Source organism: Anabrus simplex, chromosome 6, assembly GCF_040414725.1.
Source record: "Anabrus simplex isolate iqAnaSimp1 chromosome 6, ASM4041472v1, whole genome shotgun sequence".
Taxonomy (NCBI): domain Eukaryota; kingdom Metazoa; phylum Arthropoda; class Insecta; order Orthoptera; family Tettigoniidae; genus Anabrus; species Anabrus simplex.
The window spans coordinates 159,064,373-159,084,058 of NC_090270.1; the positions used below are offsets into that span (position 1 = coordinate 159,064,373).

At 36.6% G+C, this 19,686-nt stretch overlaps 1 protein-coding gene across 1 annotated transcript in view; it reads left to right on the forward strand.

Annotated features, from left to right (window-relative positions):
• The window catches only part of pds5 (cohesin associated factor B pds5), a 463,913-nt gene that overhangs the window by 128,520 nt on the left and 315,707 nt on the right, over positions 1–19,686 (forward strand). The window contains exon 8 of the mRNA XM_067150024.2: positions 65–216. Within this exon, the coding sequence (XP_067006125.2) occupies positions 65–216 (152 nt within the window). The remainder of the gene's footprint in view (positions 1–64; positions 217–19,686) is intronic.

The following is a 19,686-nucleotide window of genomic DNA, read 5'->3' on the forward strand; positions in this document are numbered from 1 at the left end:
ATTATGAGTCATGGTAGCATGATTTCTGTTGTGTACTTACTAAGGGTTCCTTCTATTTCCTCAGTTCAAGATCCGCAAGGAGGCTATGTCAGGGCTTGCTATGATTTACAAGAAACATCTCAATGATGCTGATGTTCCCCAAGCCACCAAAAAGGCTGTGACGTGGATCAAGGACAAAATTCTTCATGGTTACTACATGAGTGGAATGGAGGATAGGTAACTATTGTCTTTACTTTTTCCGTAATTATACCAATAGGGATTGTTCCATAATTTTATAGTGTGAAATTTATTGATGAATTTAAATGGTTCATATAGTACCTTTTCTTGGATACAGTAGTTGTCATGAGATTAAGACCTTTCGCTTTATGTGTGGACCCTTCTTGAGAAGGGTATGCTGAACCATGACTTGATTAGCTTTAAACTTCCAGGGAGAAATGTTCAGTACAGTAAATCCCCTCCACTTCTTATTTGTACATTAGATTGATTTGAATACAAACCACTTGAAATCTAAGAAAAATGTTCAAAATCTGAGCTGATCCCAGGAATCAGACTTCAGTTCTTTCAGTTGGTGGACTGACATCTGCCATCCATTGTGACTTAAAATGTTAACTGTTGTGTAGAAAATGGACGTAGTTCGTCAGATGCTGTCTGAGCTGTATATACTGTGTGTGATCAAAATGTAATGGTTACTGCAACGGCCCAAGGACACGCCAGAACAAGCACGCTCCAAACAACCAAACACAAGAACAAGAAACAAATACTACTTACTTTGGGTGCAGTAAGTTACATAAATAAAATGTGGAAGGGAGCCCTAAATTAAAAGGTAAAAGGCCAGGACCCAAAATGAAAATTGATACTCGACAAATTGCTATTCATCGTCAGTATACCAAAAGATAAGACAAGACCTTCTTAAGATGGAAACAAAATATTTAATAAATAAATAAATTTAACTTACAATACATTAAAACTGGAAGAAGTTTGAAAATCTGATAGTGTTTACCAAAATTTAACGAAAATAATAATTGATAAATAACAGGAAACAGTCCATAATAAATCTAAAATACTGGCCAGTAACTATAGTTTCCCTTTTGATATTTAAATATAAGTTAATTGGATCCAATTAAATTAAAACAAAATGTGCGTAATGAAAGTTGAAATTTGTTTCAACCTAATTAACCTTCACATTAAAATGTTTAAATAATAATCCTGGTAAAACGGTCACATTAATTCTGCAACACAAACTGCGACATGAATTGAAATTAATATTAAACCAGTTAAATCATCAAATTAAATGATTAAATATGAAATCATAGTAAAATATTCCCCGATACAGTCACAAAGATTTTAAGGAAATATGAGTGTTCCATGAAAACTACAGAACCAAAATCACACATGAAAGGCAATGATGCTTCCCAAGCCACGCTACTGTTAAAAACAGGCAAAGCCTGCATAACTAAAGCATGCACAAAAAGGAGAATTTGCACAAGTATTAATGGAAAGGAAGAAAACAAAACACGGAAGTGGATCATACAGGTGAGCGCTTAAGAAAAGGAAAAATAAGAATTTCTAAATCAAATTTCAACTCTACTATCGGCGATGATTCTGATAATAAAAATAATAATTACATTAGATTGCATGATTTAAATATCATTGCACATAAACATTAAATTTAACAGAAGACAAAATCGTGGTTATTGAATTTAATGTAAGGTGGCCTTGGAAGTGGCATGATGTACATATGAGGTAAAATTTATATGCCCAACAAGAAGAAAAAGAAGAATGATCCCATTACCAGAGAACACCCAACACAGGCCAAACCCACAATTAAATAATGTTACAAATAGAGATCACTTTCCAAGCATAGGAAAATATAGATAGAATAAAATACACCATAATAAGCATAAGAAGATGATACCCCCAAAAAATAAATCAGCAGTAAATATCTAACACAAGTAGGAATCCCAAATAAATAAATAAATAAATAAATAAATAAATAAATAAATAAATAAATAAATAAATAAATAAATAAATAAATACTTAGGATAACCTATTCACTAATAGGCCCATATACTGCAATTCCACATCACCTCATTTACCCCAGTAATAATATTATTACTTTCACATAACATGGTTATGAATTAATCCACATTAAACAAATTTTTTGGTTGGTGAAGAATATTGAAATAAAATCAAGTGCAGAAAATCGTTGCCGAAAAGTCTTTTTAGGTAGTTACATATGAACATTGTTCCTTTCTTCCCATGGTGTCATTAATAACTTGAATAGACTCATAACGGTATTCTTTGTTGAGTCAATGTAAGGTAATATCATCTTTAATAAACCAGTGGATAGTAAAGGTCCAGTTCCAAATATATACTGTATAATCCCCAATACCACCCGCCACCAAATAAGACCCGCACCCTAAATTTCAGTCGGCAAAATACGGAAAAAAAATTAAAAATTTAAATAACTTGCATACCTATTAAATTTTCTTCAAATGTACCACAAATATAAATTCAAATAGCTTACAATTAATAAAATCATCACAAAAATCATAAATAAAATCGGTCCAATACTCAGATCATTCACAATTCACAGTTGTCTGAAGTTTTACCATAGGAACTTTCGTCGCTAGCATCTTTCCACGCATAGTCGTGCTCTCTACCGTCCACTGAATTTGAAATTCCACATTTCTTAAAGCTTTTGTATGCTACATTGTTGGGAATGCGTGCCCATGTGGTCTTGATCCAGCTGTATATTAGTTCAACTTCAGGTCTCTTCACTCGTCCGGTTGGTTTTAACGCGTGATCACCACCAGACATCCATTCGGTGTACAACTGTTTCATTGTCGTTTTGAAAGGCCAGTTCACGCACACATCCAACGGCTGTAGAATAGAAGTGAGTCCTCCGGGAATTATCGCAAGATCGGTTTTCCTTTCCTCATCATATCTTTTACGGCGTCAGTTGTATGCCCTTGGTAACTGTCCAACACAAGCATGTTTCGTTTTTGTAACAAAGCTCCTGGCTGACGTTGCCAAACGCACTTCACCCAGTCCTCAACTAACGCACTGTCCATCCAACCGGTCTCCTGTGTTCTAACAATAACACCAGATGTCAAGTTTCTTTTCGGAAGTGTTCTGCTTTTCAGAACCACATATGGAGGGAGTTTGGTTCCATCCGCTAATATTCACAACATTACCGTGCATCGTTTGTTTTCATTACCACCTGTTCTGATGGTTACACTTTTAGAACCCTTCATATCCACTGTATTTTCCAATGGCATTTCAAAATAGACAGGTGTCTGGTCAGCATTCCCAATTTGTGACAACAAATAAGAATTTCGCTTCCTCAAATGAATAATGTGACGCTGAAAGGCCGTTAATTTTTCTTCATACGCCCCAGGGAGACATTGTGAAATAGACATACGTCTCTGAATGCACAAACCCTTTCTCCGATAAAAGTTTCGGATCCATCCATGGCTTGCAGTAAAACTGTGTTTTGAGTTCTTTAGAGTCTCTAGTGCTTTCAATTGATACATTTCACTAGAAACACCATATCCTGACTCACATTTCTCTATCACAGATTTGTGGAGTCATTCTTCAATTTCTGGAAACTCTGCACTCTGCCTGTGGAATGTTCTGCGATCGCCGTTACTTTTTAGAAGTTTTTCCTTCTTCTTCCGCCAATCACAAACACTCGATTCACCAATATCGCACTTTCTGCCAACGGCACGTTTTCCGTATATTTGAGCTTCGCTTACAATTTTAAGTTTCTCACACACAGTAAATGACCGCAGATGCCGTTTTGAATCCATTGCTTACTATCAAGATAGCACTTTCACGGGACAGATACGTAACTCAAATGTGAGCGAGGTAGACTTGGAACCAACAGTCTCGACTCTCGCGAAGTACGATATCCCACGAAATCAGCTATTTGCGCACCCAGCATGCCAGCAAGACTTGTGAAACAAATGACGATCGAGCATCCGCAGCGCGGGTTTCATATTTACCCATATTCTTTGATTTATCATATTTCATTACCTTACATTTCGCATTTACATGCCACTGTAACTGTATTGAGAAAAAATCGATCTTGTTTTATAGAACGCAACTAGAACGCAATAAGACCTGAATGCCCATTTACATGTGGTATATTGAGTATGGTAACTGTATTCAAATCTCAGTACTCCAAGTAAACATAGTAAATATTTACGAGAATGAACGACTTGAATACGACCCGCACCCAAGATTTAGAACCAATATTTTTGGGAAAAAAGTGCGGGTGGTATTTGGGATTATACAGTAATAATTTGAGATTACTTACATCAGCCGAAACGAATATAAAATGAAGATTACTCAAACCTTCACATAGCATTCACTTCAAGATTGGCACACAGCCATTAGCAAATATATCACGTTATCCACACCCAAAGAAAATAAAAAAATAAAATATAGCAGAACTACATTTAGCAATAAAGTCGATGTTTTAAGCTTACGTTAGTTTATCCTGGAGTGTCAAACTCCATTTCGCCGACTACAGAACGTGTCCGCTTAGACGCATGTACACACATCCATCTTGAATCCCAGACAGGCACAGAGTGCGGGGAGAGAAGTACACTTGAGGAAGAAGACACGTTCAGTGCATTCGCACCAGTATTGATATTTTCAGAGAGGTGAATAGCCTTCATCTCAGCCACGATGCAATGATTACACATCACACATTTAAATAATGAGCAATGGTAGAATACACCAATTAAACAGGCGCACCAAACAATGGACAATAAAATAGAAATAATATCCCTATACACAGGTCAAATGTGCTCCAAGAAATGGAGTTTCACTTATCCATGTCCGATTCGTTGGCTGAACGGTCAGTGTACTGGCCTTCGGTTCAGAGGGTCCCGGGTCCGATTCCCAGCCGGGTTGGGGATTTTAACCTTAATTGGTTAATTCCAGTGGCACGGGGGCTGGGTGTGTGTGTTGTCTTCATCATCATTTCATCCTCATCACGACGCGCAGGTCGCCTACAGGCGTCAAATAGAAAGACCTGTTCCTATTATTATTTATAAATTTCATTTTCTGTATTGACAGATTCAAAGTATAGATAAGAAAAGTGTTTTTCTACCGAACCCGTCCTGGGATATCCCGGCACTAAAAGCCATACGACATTTCATTTCACTTATCCACATTATATATACTTTTTTTCTAGCTCGAAGAATGTCGTGGAATGGAACTGGTGATAATTATGTAGCATTTGTAAAATTATTAATAGTAAAATCTCAGTACTATACAATCCCAGCACTATAAGCAGTATCTTGTCTCAAGAGCCATTTAGTAGGTCTCCTAAATTCATATACAAAATGGTTAGGTTTTAGGTAGACAATATATATGGATTTTCTCTATTACATTCTTGCCAGTCTTTGATTAGGCCTAAGTGATATTTGTGAACTTTACGTACTGGTTGATGTATTATTCTTGTCCTAGTATTAATGGTCTGGGAATTTCTAGATACAGAAAGGCATCTGGCAGGGCTGTATACAGTACATCTGTAACCCATGCTCTTCAGTATCTATGGCAAGTACATCATGAGACCTGCACTTCAGGAATGGGTTGGCAGATTTCCTGTTAGTAGTAAGAAAATATCCAACCTTAGTTACAAAGGCAATACTGTATTTATTGCCACTGATGAGAAAAAAATGGCTGAGCTCTTTTCTTGTGCCAAAAATATCTGTGCTCAATCAAATAAATAAATCAGTCAATCATTCAGTCAATCAATCAATCCCCACTAATCTGCATTTAGGGTAGTCACCCAGGCGGCAGATTCCGTATCTGTTGTTTACCTAGTCTTTTCTTAAATATTTACAAAGAATTTGGAAACTTATTGAATATCTCCCTTGGTGAATAATTCCAATCCCTAACCCCCTCTTCCTATTAATGAATGTTTGCTCCAATTTGTTCTCTTGAATTCCAACTTTATCCTCATATTGTGATCTTTCCTACTTTTAAAAAAACCACTCGAACTTCTTCTACTAATGCCATTCCATGCCATCTCTCCACTGACAGGTTGGAACATACCACTTAAAGTCAAAGAAATATTAATGTTTATTTTATTCCACCTATTCAATACATGAAGAGTGATTTTAATTAAGAATTAAATCTTATGCAAAAAATTATAGGGACATGTTTCGCCCTTTATTTAACCTTTTCACTGCCGAGTTTTGATGGCCAGCCGAGTCCTGTGGGCCGGTTTTTTTATTTATTATGTTTTTTTTTTAAATTTAAAGGAAGAAGCACTTTGACAGATACATATTTACTGATACTATTAATGGAATGCATATTATCTCCTTAGCCCTGCAGCCCAGTACGATGTCCGGGATGAAGTGAGATTATATTTTACACCGTATTTTACGACCGGATACCCTTCCCAACGCAAACCTCAGTTGAGAAGATAATGAATATGAAATGAATGTTGGTGAATGAAACTGGGTACAGAAGTGGAAGGAATCGGCTGTGGCTAATGAATAGCAACTGTCCCGGCATCTACTTGGGAGTGCAAAAGGGAAACCACAAAGAAAAGAAAAGAAATTCTCAAGACAGCTGACGATGAGGTTCGAACCCACTCACCTGCCGAGTGCAGAGCTTGGCTCCATAGCCGTATCATGTTAATACGCGCGGCTACTCCACTCGGTGATACTATTACTGAAATATAATATAAAATTCTTTATCCAAAAACTGGTATTATCAAAATCATTTACATTTGGGGGGAAAATATTTTATCTGAGGAAGGGCTGACAATTCCGCATGAGGCTCATCATTACTACTTTGTCTCACACTTTCTTATAGTTCATTGTTGCCACTTAGGTATTCTCCACCTTCATTATCAAAATATAGCTCTCCAGAATCACTATTTATGAGGAAACATTCAATTTCTTCATCAGCAAGAGATGAATGTATACTTCAAGATGCCATGATGGCTACACGTAAGCGGGAAAGATGTTCCACTCCAACGAAGCTGAAATAACACCAGATCGCTTTCAAAACACGCGAAATGGAGTGGTATATCTGCAGTACAGAACTTCTTTGAGCATTTCCACAGAATCTCAAAGCTTGACATTATATCGCGTTCATTTGTGAGATCGGTGAAATACACACTTCACCAGAACGTATATATACAGGTTTGGCGGATGTGGCGCGGCATTCAAAAACGTATATATACGGGTTTGGCAGCGATTGGTATAAGGACATCTTCAGCCTTAATCTCAAACCTGAAAGATAATAAATCAGGATCCTGATTGTTCTTAATTGTAGTTTTTTAAAGATAAATTTCAAATGATAAAAGTGAGGATGTGTAGGTATATCCGTCAAAAGATGAGCGAGAGGGATGACAGTATCATAATCTATAAGTTTCATTTCTGTATTGATTATATTCACAAATATGAAGTATTGAAGCTTCCACCTAATCAATACATATACAGTATATATTAGGAATGACAGTAGTTAAGATATTCTTATAATGAAACCTTACAAACAGTCGTAATTTATATACTTTTTTGAATGTCCTTGCCTAAAATGGTGGTAACAAGTTGCATATTACTAGTTCTATAAGACACAAATTGCTGCGTTGAATCTTGTTAAACGGCACCCTGTATTGGTTGAGGGCGTTAGAAATATGTCTGGAGCCTAAACAATTCAAACTTTGGAATAATGACGAAGAAAAATGTTACTGATTACTCCAAGTGGAGTTAAAATACATTTTAAAGCTAGTGATGAGACATTTCTGCCACTCTCAAATAACGCTGTAGGGGTGAGGTTGAGTGCGTAAGAAATCAAATTAGAGCTTAAACAGTTTGATCTTTAGAGTAATGACGAAGAAAAGTATTTCTGATCACTCCAAGTGGGGTTTATAATAAAATTTAAAATTGTTAGATTGATGTTAATCTTGTGTGAAGAGGTAAGTCTGCAGTCTTCTTAAAGCACATACAGGTGAGGAAGAGTGCTCAGTGGTAAGTAGCTATGTTAATATTAGCTGGAAGGGGCGACTGTAGCTTCTTATATAGTGTCGAAAGGGAAATTTGGCTTAAAGTCTGTAACAATAGGAGATTTACGTATTAAGGAATGAAAATGAAGGAAAGGTGAGTTCAAAGAAAAAATGATGTGTGTAAATTCACTTACCTCTGTATTAATTATGATGTTAAATTGGTTAACGTAAAGTTGAGTTGAAGAATAAACGTATGTAATTTCATTTATCTTTTCGACTGTTACAGTATTAATCAGTTGCTATGGTAGCGTTGAAATGACTGACACATGTGCTACTGGTGTTATAACGATGTGAGAATTAGGGGAGGTGTGGGATTAGGCGGGGCGTTAAGTTTGTGTTATTGGTTGCGATGGGTAGTGAGAAATGAGTTTGGAGCCTAAACAGTTCAATCTTTAGAATAATGACAAAGAAAAATGATATTGATTACTCCAAGTGGAGTTTAAATAAAATATTAAAGCTAGTAAGTAGTTAATCTTTTGTGATGAAGTATTTTTGCCGCCCTCCCAAATTACATTGTAGAAGTGAGGGAAATGCTTGATAGTAAGTATCTACAACTATAAAGTTCTATGAGAACACAGTTAATTCTACTAAAAGGCATCCTGTAAAGGATTGAGAGTAGTAATGGGAAGAAGCAGTTCACCTGTGGGAACTAGTTCATTTACTCTCGCTCCCAAGAAAGAACTACTTCACGAACTACTTTAAAATGTTTAACTTTCCCGCTAGAGCACTCTGCAACCGCTGAAGTAGTTCGTCCGCGAACAAGTTCCTTCTCATTCCCTTCATACAAGGCTTCATCGCTTCGCGAGCTTTCCAGAACGAGGAAGTACACAAAGTGGACAACAGGTAGCACGCAGGTGCACTTCTCTATAACATTCGTAGATGCTACAGAAATGAACGTTCCTATTACCGGTAATGTCAGTTCATACTCTCTTCCCCCGCCCCCAAACCCTCAGGAATGTATAGGAAAAATCTATTTCTTTTCAAAGATAATAAAAATGTCTGTGAAATATTGTTGACTTGAAAATGAGATGTTTTAAACGCTGATCTGTTATCGCAAGAGCACCGTTTTCTTGGTGGTGATTTCATCCCCTGACTGAAACAAATTTAGAACATCTGAGCGTTGGTCAACTTTTTCTCGCTGGTGGCGCTAAACGTCAGACTCCAACACTCTCACTCCCAAGAAAGAACTACTTTACGAACTACTTCGCGAACTACTTCAAAATGTGTAATTTTCCCGCCAGAGCACTCTGCAACCGCTGAAGTAGTTCGTCCGCCAACAAGTTCCTTCCCATTCCCTTCACACTCGTGAAGTTCTACAGTTCGCGAAGTAGTTCTCGAGAGACGAGTAAACACTTCACAGTTCGTGGGAGTGAAGTAGTTCCCGAGAACTAGTTCGTTCGCGAACTACCCATCACTAATTGAGAGTGTAAGAAATCAAATTAGAGCTTAAACAGTTTGAACTTTAGAATAATGACGAAGAAGTGATTTTCTGATCACTCCAAATGGGGTGTAAAATAAAAAATTTAAAGTTGTTAGCTTGTTGTTAATCTCGTGAGATGAGATAAATCTGTAGTCTTCTCAAAGCACTTACAAGTGAGGAAGAGTGCTCGATGGTTAGTAGCTGTGTTTATAAGTAGCCACAACTATAAAGTTCTATGGGAACACAGTTAATTCTACTAAAAGGCACCCTGTAAAGGAATGAGGGCATAAAAAATTAAATTAGAGCTTAAATAGTTAGAACTTTAGAATAATGATGAAGAAAAGATTTCCCGATCACTCAATCCTTTAATTAACTATTATTCTAAAGTTCAAACTGTTTAAGCTCTAATTTGATTTCTTACACCCTCAATCCTTTACAGGATGCCTTTTAGTAGAATTATTCTCAAGATTGAACTTTTAGGCTCCAAACTCATTTCTCACTACCCTCCCCTAATTCTCACATCGTTGTAACACCAGTAGCACAAGTGTCAGTGATTTCAATGCTACCATAGCAACTGATTAACACTATAACAGTCGAAAAGATAAATGAAATTACATAAGTTTTTTCTTTAACTCAACTTCACGTTAACCAATTTAACATCATAATTAATAAAGAGGTAAGTGAATTTACACACGTCGTTTTTTCTTTGAACTCACCTTTCCTTCATTTTCATTCCTTAATACGTAAATCTCCTATTGTTACAGACTTTAAACCAAATTTCCCTTTCGACTCTATATAAGAAGCTACAGTGCACCTTCCAGCTAATATTAACACAGCTGCTAACCATTGAGCACTCTTCCTCACTCGTACGTGCTTTAAGAAGATTGCAGACTTATCTCCTCACACGAGATTAACAATTAATCTAACAACTTTAAATTTTATTATAAACGCCACTTGGAGTGATCAGAAATACTTTTCTTCATCATTATTCTAAAGATCAAACTGTTTAAGCTCTAATTTGATTTCTTACGCCCTCAACCTTTACAGGGCACCTTTTAGTAGAATTGTGTTCCCATAGAACTTTATAGTTGTGGCTACTTACTATCAAACATTTCCCTCGCCCCTACAGCGTAATTTGAGAGAGTGGCAGAAATGTCTCATTACTAGCTTTAAAATGTATTTAAACTCCACTTGGAGTAATCAGTAACTTTTTTCTTTGCCATTATTTCAAAGATTGAATTGTTTAGGGTCCAAACATATTTCTAATGCTCTCAACCAATACAGGGCGCCATTTAACAAGATTCAACGCAGCAATTTGTGTTCTTATAGAGCTAGTAATATGCAACTTGTTACCACATTTTTAGGCAAGGACATTCAAAAAAGTATATAAATTACGACTGTTTGTAAGGCTTTATTATAAGAATATCTTAACTACTGTCATCCCTCTCGCTCATTGTTTGACGCATATACCTACATCATCCTCACTTTTTATCATTTGTAATTTGTCCTAAAAAAAACTACAGTTAAGAACAATCAGGATCCTGATTTCTTATCTTTCAGGTTTGAGATTATGGCTCAAGATGCCTGTAAATAAAGGGTGAAACATGTCTCTATAATTTTCTTCATAAGATTTCATTCTTAATTAAAATCACTCTTCATGTATTGAAAGGGTGGAATAAAATAAACATTAATATTTCCTTGACTTCAATCTACAATTCAATACGGACCAAAATTTGAGAGTTATGATGTGTAATATCACGTGCAACATACCGTTTAGTCGAGCAGCTCATCTCCTTCTCCCCAAGTCTTCCCAGGCCAAACTTTGCAATATTTTCATAATGCTACTGTTTTGTTGGAAATCCTTCAGAACAAATGGAGCTGCTTTTCTTTGGATTTTGCCCAGTTCTTGAATCAAGTAATGCTGCTGTGGCTCCCATACACTGGGAACCATACTCTAGTTGGGATCTCTCCTTTACATCCTTACTACAACCCCTAAATATCCTCCTAACCATGTGCAGAGATATGAACCCTTTATTTACAATCCTTCTTATGTGATTACCCCAATGAAGATTTTTCCTCATTGACACCTAGGTACTTAGTGATCCCATTAGGAACTTTCATCCCATTAACACAGTAATTTTAACTGAAATTACTTTTCCTTTTGGTGGAACTCACAGCCTGACTTCTAACCCCATTTATCATCATACTATTGCATACTATCCATCTCACAACATTGTCAAGGTCTTTACAATTGATAGAGTCAAAAAATTAGCCAGTACAGATGACTTCAAGGAATTGGAGAAGTCTCAGAAATACTGTACGTTGGCTTAGTCATTTTCAGTTCAGGTAGCTGTGCTCCAGATTAAGAGAAGAACTATGGTCAAAAGTGCAATTACAAAAGAGTCCCATTTATGGAAAGATTGCTCTGTGTCATTACCACTGAAAATGAGTGGTATCCGGTGTGGTATTTCCAGTTTTCCTCTATGGAGCCAAGACATGGACTCTTTGTGCTACAGACCTCAAGAAAATAAATTCTTTTGAAATGTGGTGCTGACAAAAAAGGTTACGCATACCTTGACAGGATTTCACACCAGTGATTACATTATTAACCAGCTCAACCTCAGGATCAGATTATTATCAGTGTGTAATTTCCAGCAGGAGAGATCGTCGAAGAGTACCCACCCAATGATCAAACCTTATCAAGAATATAACTGGGATAACTGGGTTGAACCTCCTAGGTGCAGCATGTCTGGCCAAGAACTGCAAGGGATGGATACAGCTGAAAAATAGCTGTTTTGTGAGATCACAATCCTCAGAATTGAGGGAATGATAATTATAGAGAGAACATTAAATGAGGAAATGATAGTGGGTAAATTGATAGACAAGTCTATGTTTAATTAAAATGTGCTAACCTAAGAAGTCCATTCAATTATGTAAGTGATTTTTAGGGGTAAAAAAAAAAAAAAAATCTTGTGCAGTAGGTAATACTGTATTTGATGCAATTCCCGATCATTAAGGAATTTATGATTATAGAGTAATGGCATTTATATTCTTTACTTGGTTGTTATTTCTTTGGGTAAAATGGGGAGTGTGAGCGTTATTTTAGTTTCATTTGCTTCATGCTGTCACCGGTGCTGTGAAGCTGCAAGTTATTTGAGGTTACGCGCTTTGGGGTAATTCATTATACGCTGTAAATTTCATTTTTGTTCTGTATTGAAGTGCAGTTACAAGAAATAAATTTCCAATACAATATACCAAATAATATTCCATGCATGTCAACTTTTATGCTTCATCCATAAAATTTACGAAAATTGTAGCATTTTACGGTTATATGGATGGACGGTGTCATTCTATGACCACGGTCAAAAATTTGAAACCTTAACATTCGATAATCACTCCACTTCTGTACAATCAATTTTTTGCGTGGGTCGAAGGCAAGTCCACGATATTCGATAACTCATTCTTTCAATGCATGATTATCTGTTATCCATTCTCTGTTCATCATAGCATCTGTAGCATAAAATTCAGGAAATATTTCCTTTCTTTTCTTTGCATTTCTTGGAGTAGAAATGATATGTAAGCGCAGGGAAATATCTCTGACAAAATTCTGTGAAAGTGTTTAATAGTATGTGTTATACTTATGCACATTAAAATTAAGTGACTCATTCTTTGATATGATGAACCGTGAAATGTTTGTGTCATTATTGGAATTGAATTTAAAGCCAGGATAACAGTTCTTCCATGTGAATCTTAGGTGTTGACAGGCTCTGCTCTGCAAATTCTTTGTTCCGCTCCGTTCGCTTGTTGTAATTTTACCTATATTCTCTGACCACGTGAGTGTTGTTCTTTTTTCACGAAGTTGGCGTTCCTTGAATGTTTTGGCCTTTTAAGATTGACATATTTTAATGAAATGTTCGAGTTTTTGTGCTATAACTTCGTGCTTCTCAGTTCCCTGTATTCGTTGGACTAATTACATTCGTTCCAGTGACCGAGTGTACCGCTATTAGCGAAGCCCATTATAAAGAATAAGAAGAAGAAGAGTTACATTTGTTCCACATGTGTGTATGTTATTTACCATGTGCATATTCTTTGTTCACGAGGTTGGCGTTGTGCTCATTTAATGGTTTAAGACTTTGTGTGCTTTGACATGTTTTAATGAAGTGTTGGACTGCCTTGAAGGTGTTTGTTATAATTTTATGTGATGTTCAATGATCCAGGTTCCTTTCGATGTTTCAGTAGATATCAAGACATTTGTTCTTGGACATTTTCATACGCTGTATTCCTACTGTAGATTATCATGAATAAATCCAACAAGAAACAGTAGTTGATTCAAAATCAAAGAAGTGATGATGAGTTAGTTATTGGCATTCAGACTTCGAACATAGTGAAGGATCTCCAGGATACAGATATATCCCTTTTCTTTTCATCAGTGAGAAACTACTTTTGTACTGCCTGTGACTACTTCATGAACAAGTTTCCACTCAAGGATGATGTGTTAAAGCATGCTCAAGTTGCTAGGTTTCTTCCATTAGTTTTTTCTTGGAAATGTTTCCTATCATGTTATGCAAGGAAGAGAATGACACTACAGATGAGGTGGTGAGTGAGCTTCAGAGGCAGTTCACAGCCTTCGGGTAGATGACACTTTGGTTGCAAATCAAGATCCGCAAGTGATTCCAGTTGGGCTCAAATATCAAGAATTCATGGAGCCGATGGACTTCTTATGTATAACCGATTTTCTAGAGTAATGCTCTCCATTCTCGCCATACCCCATAGCAATGCAGAATGTGAACATGTTTTTAGCCTTGTGGAGAAAAATGGAACAGAGTTAAGATCATCCATGTCCAATGAATCTCTGGAGTCTATTTGTATTTTGAAGACCAGGAGTTCTGGTCCCTGTTATGACAAAACATTTTCTCAAGACTTTTTTGCAGGGAGCTATAAAGGCCACAACTAGAAGTCGAAGATCAGTCACTTATATGTAGCAAGGCGAAGTCCCCGAAGAGTAGTAAAACACACGCAATGTCCAGCACTGTGCCTTAAAATGTTTACGAAAAGAAGTGAACAGTTCATTGAACAGTTAAAATCGCGCAGTGCTAACCGCTGTTGTCTTATATTGCTTCTTGAACTGCTTTTGTGAAAATTTTAATTTTTGTTTTTTCCTTTGCATTGTTTTTGTATTTTTAACACATTCACGCCCATCGTCTGAGCTGGCTATTTAAAGGGCTGGCCCAGCTATTCCAGCTGTTAGTGGCAGAGCAAACAACAACAAATTCTTTTCAGAATAAGTTCTAAACTAAACAAGATATGGAAACAAAATTTTCCACATACCTTATGAAGTCCTCTAGTATCTCTGTAGGGTGTGGAAGGTAATGTCACACTTTCCTGGGTGAATGGGAACACCACACTTTCCACAAAAATAGCATGTTTCGCTAATAATTTTATTTTTGAAGCACACTTTGCACCTTCTTGAGGGGAACTTGACTTTATTTAATGATGGAAACTTCAAGAGAATATGCTCTTTTCTCTTCCCATCTATCCTAAATTGTGGATCCTTGGCCGATGCCCTTTTTGGCGGCAAAATCGCGGGACGTTCACTTGGAGCTGATGAAGTAGATGGAGCTGAGATGTTGGAGAGAGGTGACAGTCACGGTCAAATAGGGGTACCAAAAGATCTAAAGGAACACCAGGCAATTCCATTCCCATAATTGCTTCACGAGTCCAACGCTATTGTAATAATTTTCCATATAGACTGTATACCCCTGGCCAAGATAATTTTCAAGTAGCTGAAAAACTGTGCTTTGTAAATTCGCACCACTTGCATCATTTATATTGTCCCTACACGCCATGGTTACACTTCAGAACACGATTATACACACGCTTGTGCAATCACAAATCAACTAAGCAGCTAGTTGTGCCAGCGCTTGGCTACCTTCAGAAACAAAAAAAAGTGCATTGGGAGGGAAAATCGCCATGGCCATGTGGTTTTTGGTGAGTAGAAGCATTCGTAAGGGTATTATCTTCATCTCTCTTGCACATATTTGTGACCAAACTAGATCCCAGCTGCATAGGAACGGCTCCAGTTCAAGGTTGCGCTTATTCGGGCTAACTCGGATATGGTCCACAGCATGGTCACGCGCTATAGGCAATAACTCGGATACAGGCGTGAATGTGTTCATCGGATGATGACTCAGATTGGTGGTTGAAACTGGTACCTGTTTTAACCAAATAAGAATGTAACACTACATTTCTTATTTACTTGTATTGAATAGGTTGAACCACTTAAGTTCTTGTTTCAATTTAATTAAGCCGGGTTATGTAGAGAATCGTTAGATTTTTTGTTGCGTGTGAGTTTTACTGATAGCCCTTTCCAAAAGTTGGCAGGTATGATATTACATCAGTCTTGGTACTAGTTTCAGCCACTTAGTAGCCATCTTCAGCCAAATAAAATTTAACAGATTAGGTGATAACTAAAACATATGTATACCGGACAAGGACAATGTTGCAGGAATAATTATAACAAAAATTACGGTTATGATCTTCTTGTCATAATATGTTTTTAAGTTGACTTAGAACCTCAGGAAAAAGGTAAATCTCTATAGTGAAATGTACAGTAAGTCTAATATCTGATGTAGAACGAGCACTGACTTGCTGGTAGAAGCTGGTAGGCCATGTAAACAAAGCCTTTGATATTTCAGAATCTACTCTCCCTGACTAGTTGAAAAGTGGACCTACAGAATCTTCAACTCCAGGCAGAAATCTAGTATTTTTATAAAGAACAGGAATGTGAATTAGGTGATGAATTGTTAATGTTATCAAAACATTTCGGTTTGATACCCATTGAGCTTAGACATCATAGAAGGCTTAATTTGTATAAAGCAAAATTTTCATGATGAATCCAAACTTGCAAGCATGGACTGGCTGCAGTTATTTCTAAAACACTGTTCATAGATTAGTTTGAGAAAACTAGAAGGTAGCAGCATCAATAGGAGTAAGTTTTTTAATGAAGAGGAAGTCCGGTGCTGTTTCTTAGATGTTATTACTGTGCTAGAAAAATACAAATTCAAGGAAAACAGGAAGTGTAATGTGGATGAAACTGACATTTCTACTGATATTGGGACCTAAAGGTCAAAAGCAAGTTGTTCAGCTATTTCATGTGAGAGTGTTATGAGTTTTGGGGTAATTCTGTGCAGTGCTTGTAGGATAAAACTACGCAATAAAAAAATGGTTGGTCCAGTGAATTATTTTTTGAACGGCTCAAAACTTCAGTATGCACTTGAAGGCATCTGTTGACGATCCAGTACTACTGATATTAGATAACCATGTCAGCCATATTTCATTGGGAATACATGACTACTGCAAGGACAAGGAACAGGTAATTGTTATGGTATCCATCCCTCTTCATACTTCCCATCGGCTGTTGCCACTATCCTTGGCATTTTATGGCCCTTGCATGTAATAAATATCATACTTAATTTCATATTTATGTCGACTTGATCACTTTATGAGAGATGTATTAGCTCCATCTTATGTTAAAATGTAGGAGATTATTCATCCCACTCTTCTTGGGACTTCTTCAGCTACATAATTATAACTTCAATGATAAAAATGTATGCATATGAATTAAATATCTGCACTGTGATACATTAAAATTGAAGTTGGAAAATGTGTTTAAAAAAATCTATCTATTGTGTTCGGTGCACAAAAAAAAAAAAAAAAAAAAAGTGTGAACGAAGATGTCACTGCAAAATACAACACTGTCACAAGATGCACATAATATAAAGAGAAATGCATTAAAGGCTTAAATGTTCAACTAATATCTTGAGAAAATACAGGTGTTGAACCAATGTCACCTTGAGCAGCTGTGATTGTTATACAAACTTGTAAGATATAGGTGGTAAACAAGTCATGTTGATGGGGTCCAGTGTACCAGGGAACACCTCTCATAAAGTGATAGTGAACAACATTATTCCTAGATGAATCTTAATGGAGCTATGGATTGAAAGAAGTGAGCCCTGAAGAGAACTTGATATTGCCAAATTGTAAAAGTGATGTTCCACCAGACATGAAAGAAAGATGTTACAGGTGTTTATTCCCATAGGGAACCTGAAGCAATTGTCCTGAATGAGTAAATTTATCACACCAATATAGTTGGTCCGTTATTGGACATCATAAATTTTCCAGCTAACTTATTCCTGGTTGCCAGCGTTTCGCCTCATTGTGCTAAGTTAGGCTGATCAGTTGGAAAAATAGCACACCTACCAAGTTGCATGGCTAGCGCATACCGTATGGACCACTGTGTAAGCTACTTGGAGCCACCGGTAGTGCCAATGCACTATGAAAGATGCCTGCCTCATAGTGCATGTCTAGTAACGGACCAACTATATTGGTATCGTGAAAGAAACGTCTAAAAAAAAAAGGAAAAATCTAATATGAAATGGGAACCACAAAGAAAAGAAAAGAAAAAGTACCTAATTGAATGACACAGAAATAGACGGAGGACTTTTGGAGTGAGGGACTGGTATGGGTGGGGCAAGAGTGGAGCTACGAGAAGTTTGTGTGTTATTATCTGCGATAGAATTAATATCCTGCTTAAAATTTTTAAAAGGTTTCATCTTTGATCACGGTGAAAAAAAAAAATTGTAAATATTTAAATGCCTTTGTTTTCAATGCGTAACATGGTAAGATCTTGATATAAGGAAGAAATTAAATAAAATGGAATTGGTACTGTTTGTCCTAAAGGGTATGTTGTAATTATGTGATTATTGTTTTATTGAAAATAATAGCAAGTTGGTAAATATTATCTTTGATTGTGAACATGGGATTATTCGGGTTTCCGAGGTCAGCAGTGTCGGGATGGTTTATTTTTTATTTATTCTGTTAACAAAACATATTTTATAACTGTTATTGACTGCAATTGAATAAATAATAATAATCGTATGGCCTCAGCTACCGTGTGCAGACATTTAAATTTGATGCCATCTGGTTGTCTGCTCATCACCGGATCTCTCTTGAGCGTCTTTGGCTGATATTTTAATGAATTTTGTCAGGTAAACACCAAAAATGTGTCGCCAGAGATCTTTTACATGCATACATCGTACGACATGGAGTGTCAGATGACTTTTTTCAGCCCTTCAAAAATCTGACTACCTCTGCCGGGTTTGAACCCGCTATCTTGAAATTGAATAAATAGTATTTATTTATTTCTTAATATTTTTGTGAGAAAAGGAGATAAATTATTCATTCTGATTACCTTACCTACCTTTAGTTTGCTATTAACTTTCTCTAAAATTCAGCAGATGAAGGACCAATTAGAGTCTGAACATGTACCAATTGTGAATGTCATATGCACTGAGTGGCCAAAAGTTACGGGAAGGGGTGTCCCATTAGAAAATGTGCCATGTATGACCCCCTGAGTGTTGCGGCTAGCTGTGGCGTAGCTGAGCAGCCTGTCAAGACACCATTGTCGTAAATATAGCTACACGTCGCGAGATTTTGAACATGGGATTATCATTGCTTCACGGCGCATGGGTCATAGCATTGCGGAGATTACAGGCGAATTCGGGTTTCCGAGGTCAGCAGTGTCGAGGGTGTATCTTCAATATCACAGAGAGAATGTTACCACCCGCATAAACTGCCGCACGGGAAGACCACAAGTGTTTAATGAACGCATATCACACCGTCTGATATAGATGTTGATTCGCATAGGGAACCTGAAATATTTGTCCCAAATGAGTAAATTTATAATACCAATAAAATGGTCCGTTATTGGACATTGCTAGAGACAAGAATTATAGGCACTAAAAACGGTTAAAATAAGCAGGCATATAGGCTCTTAAATTAGCTAAAATAGGCATTTAAATAGGCACTAACGTGTACAATAGGCAACAAAATAGGCATGAAAAAATTACTTATAATTTAATACCACGCTCAGTTATTATAAAATGAATTTACAAGCAACGTGTCGGTGTTTTCCGACAACAATCTTGTTACAAGTCATTAATCTCATTTTTGGTCCGTATTGACAATAGTGAATACATACAATTTACAAAATATACATTTAATGTTAACCTAGTCAATGCTTATAATACCACATTTTGTGGTTAAATATTTATAAATGATAGAAAGGTTGTGGACATGTTTCGCCCTTCTTAATGGACATCATCAGCACAGGGTATGTTGTAATTATGTGATTATTGTTTTATTGAAAACGTTTACAATTATTGGTCATATA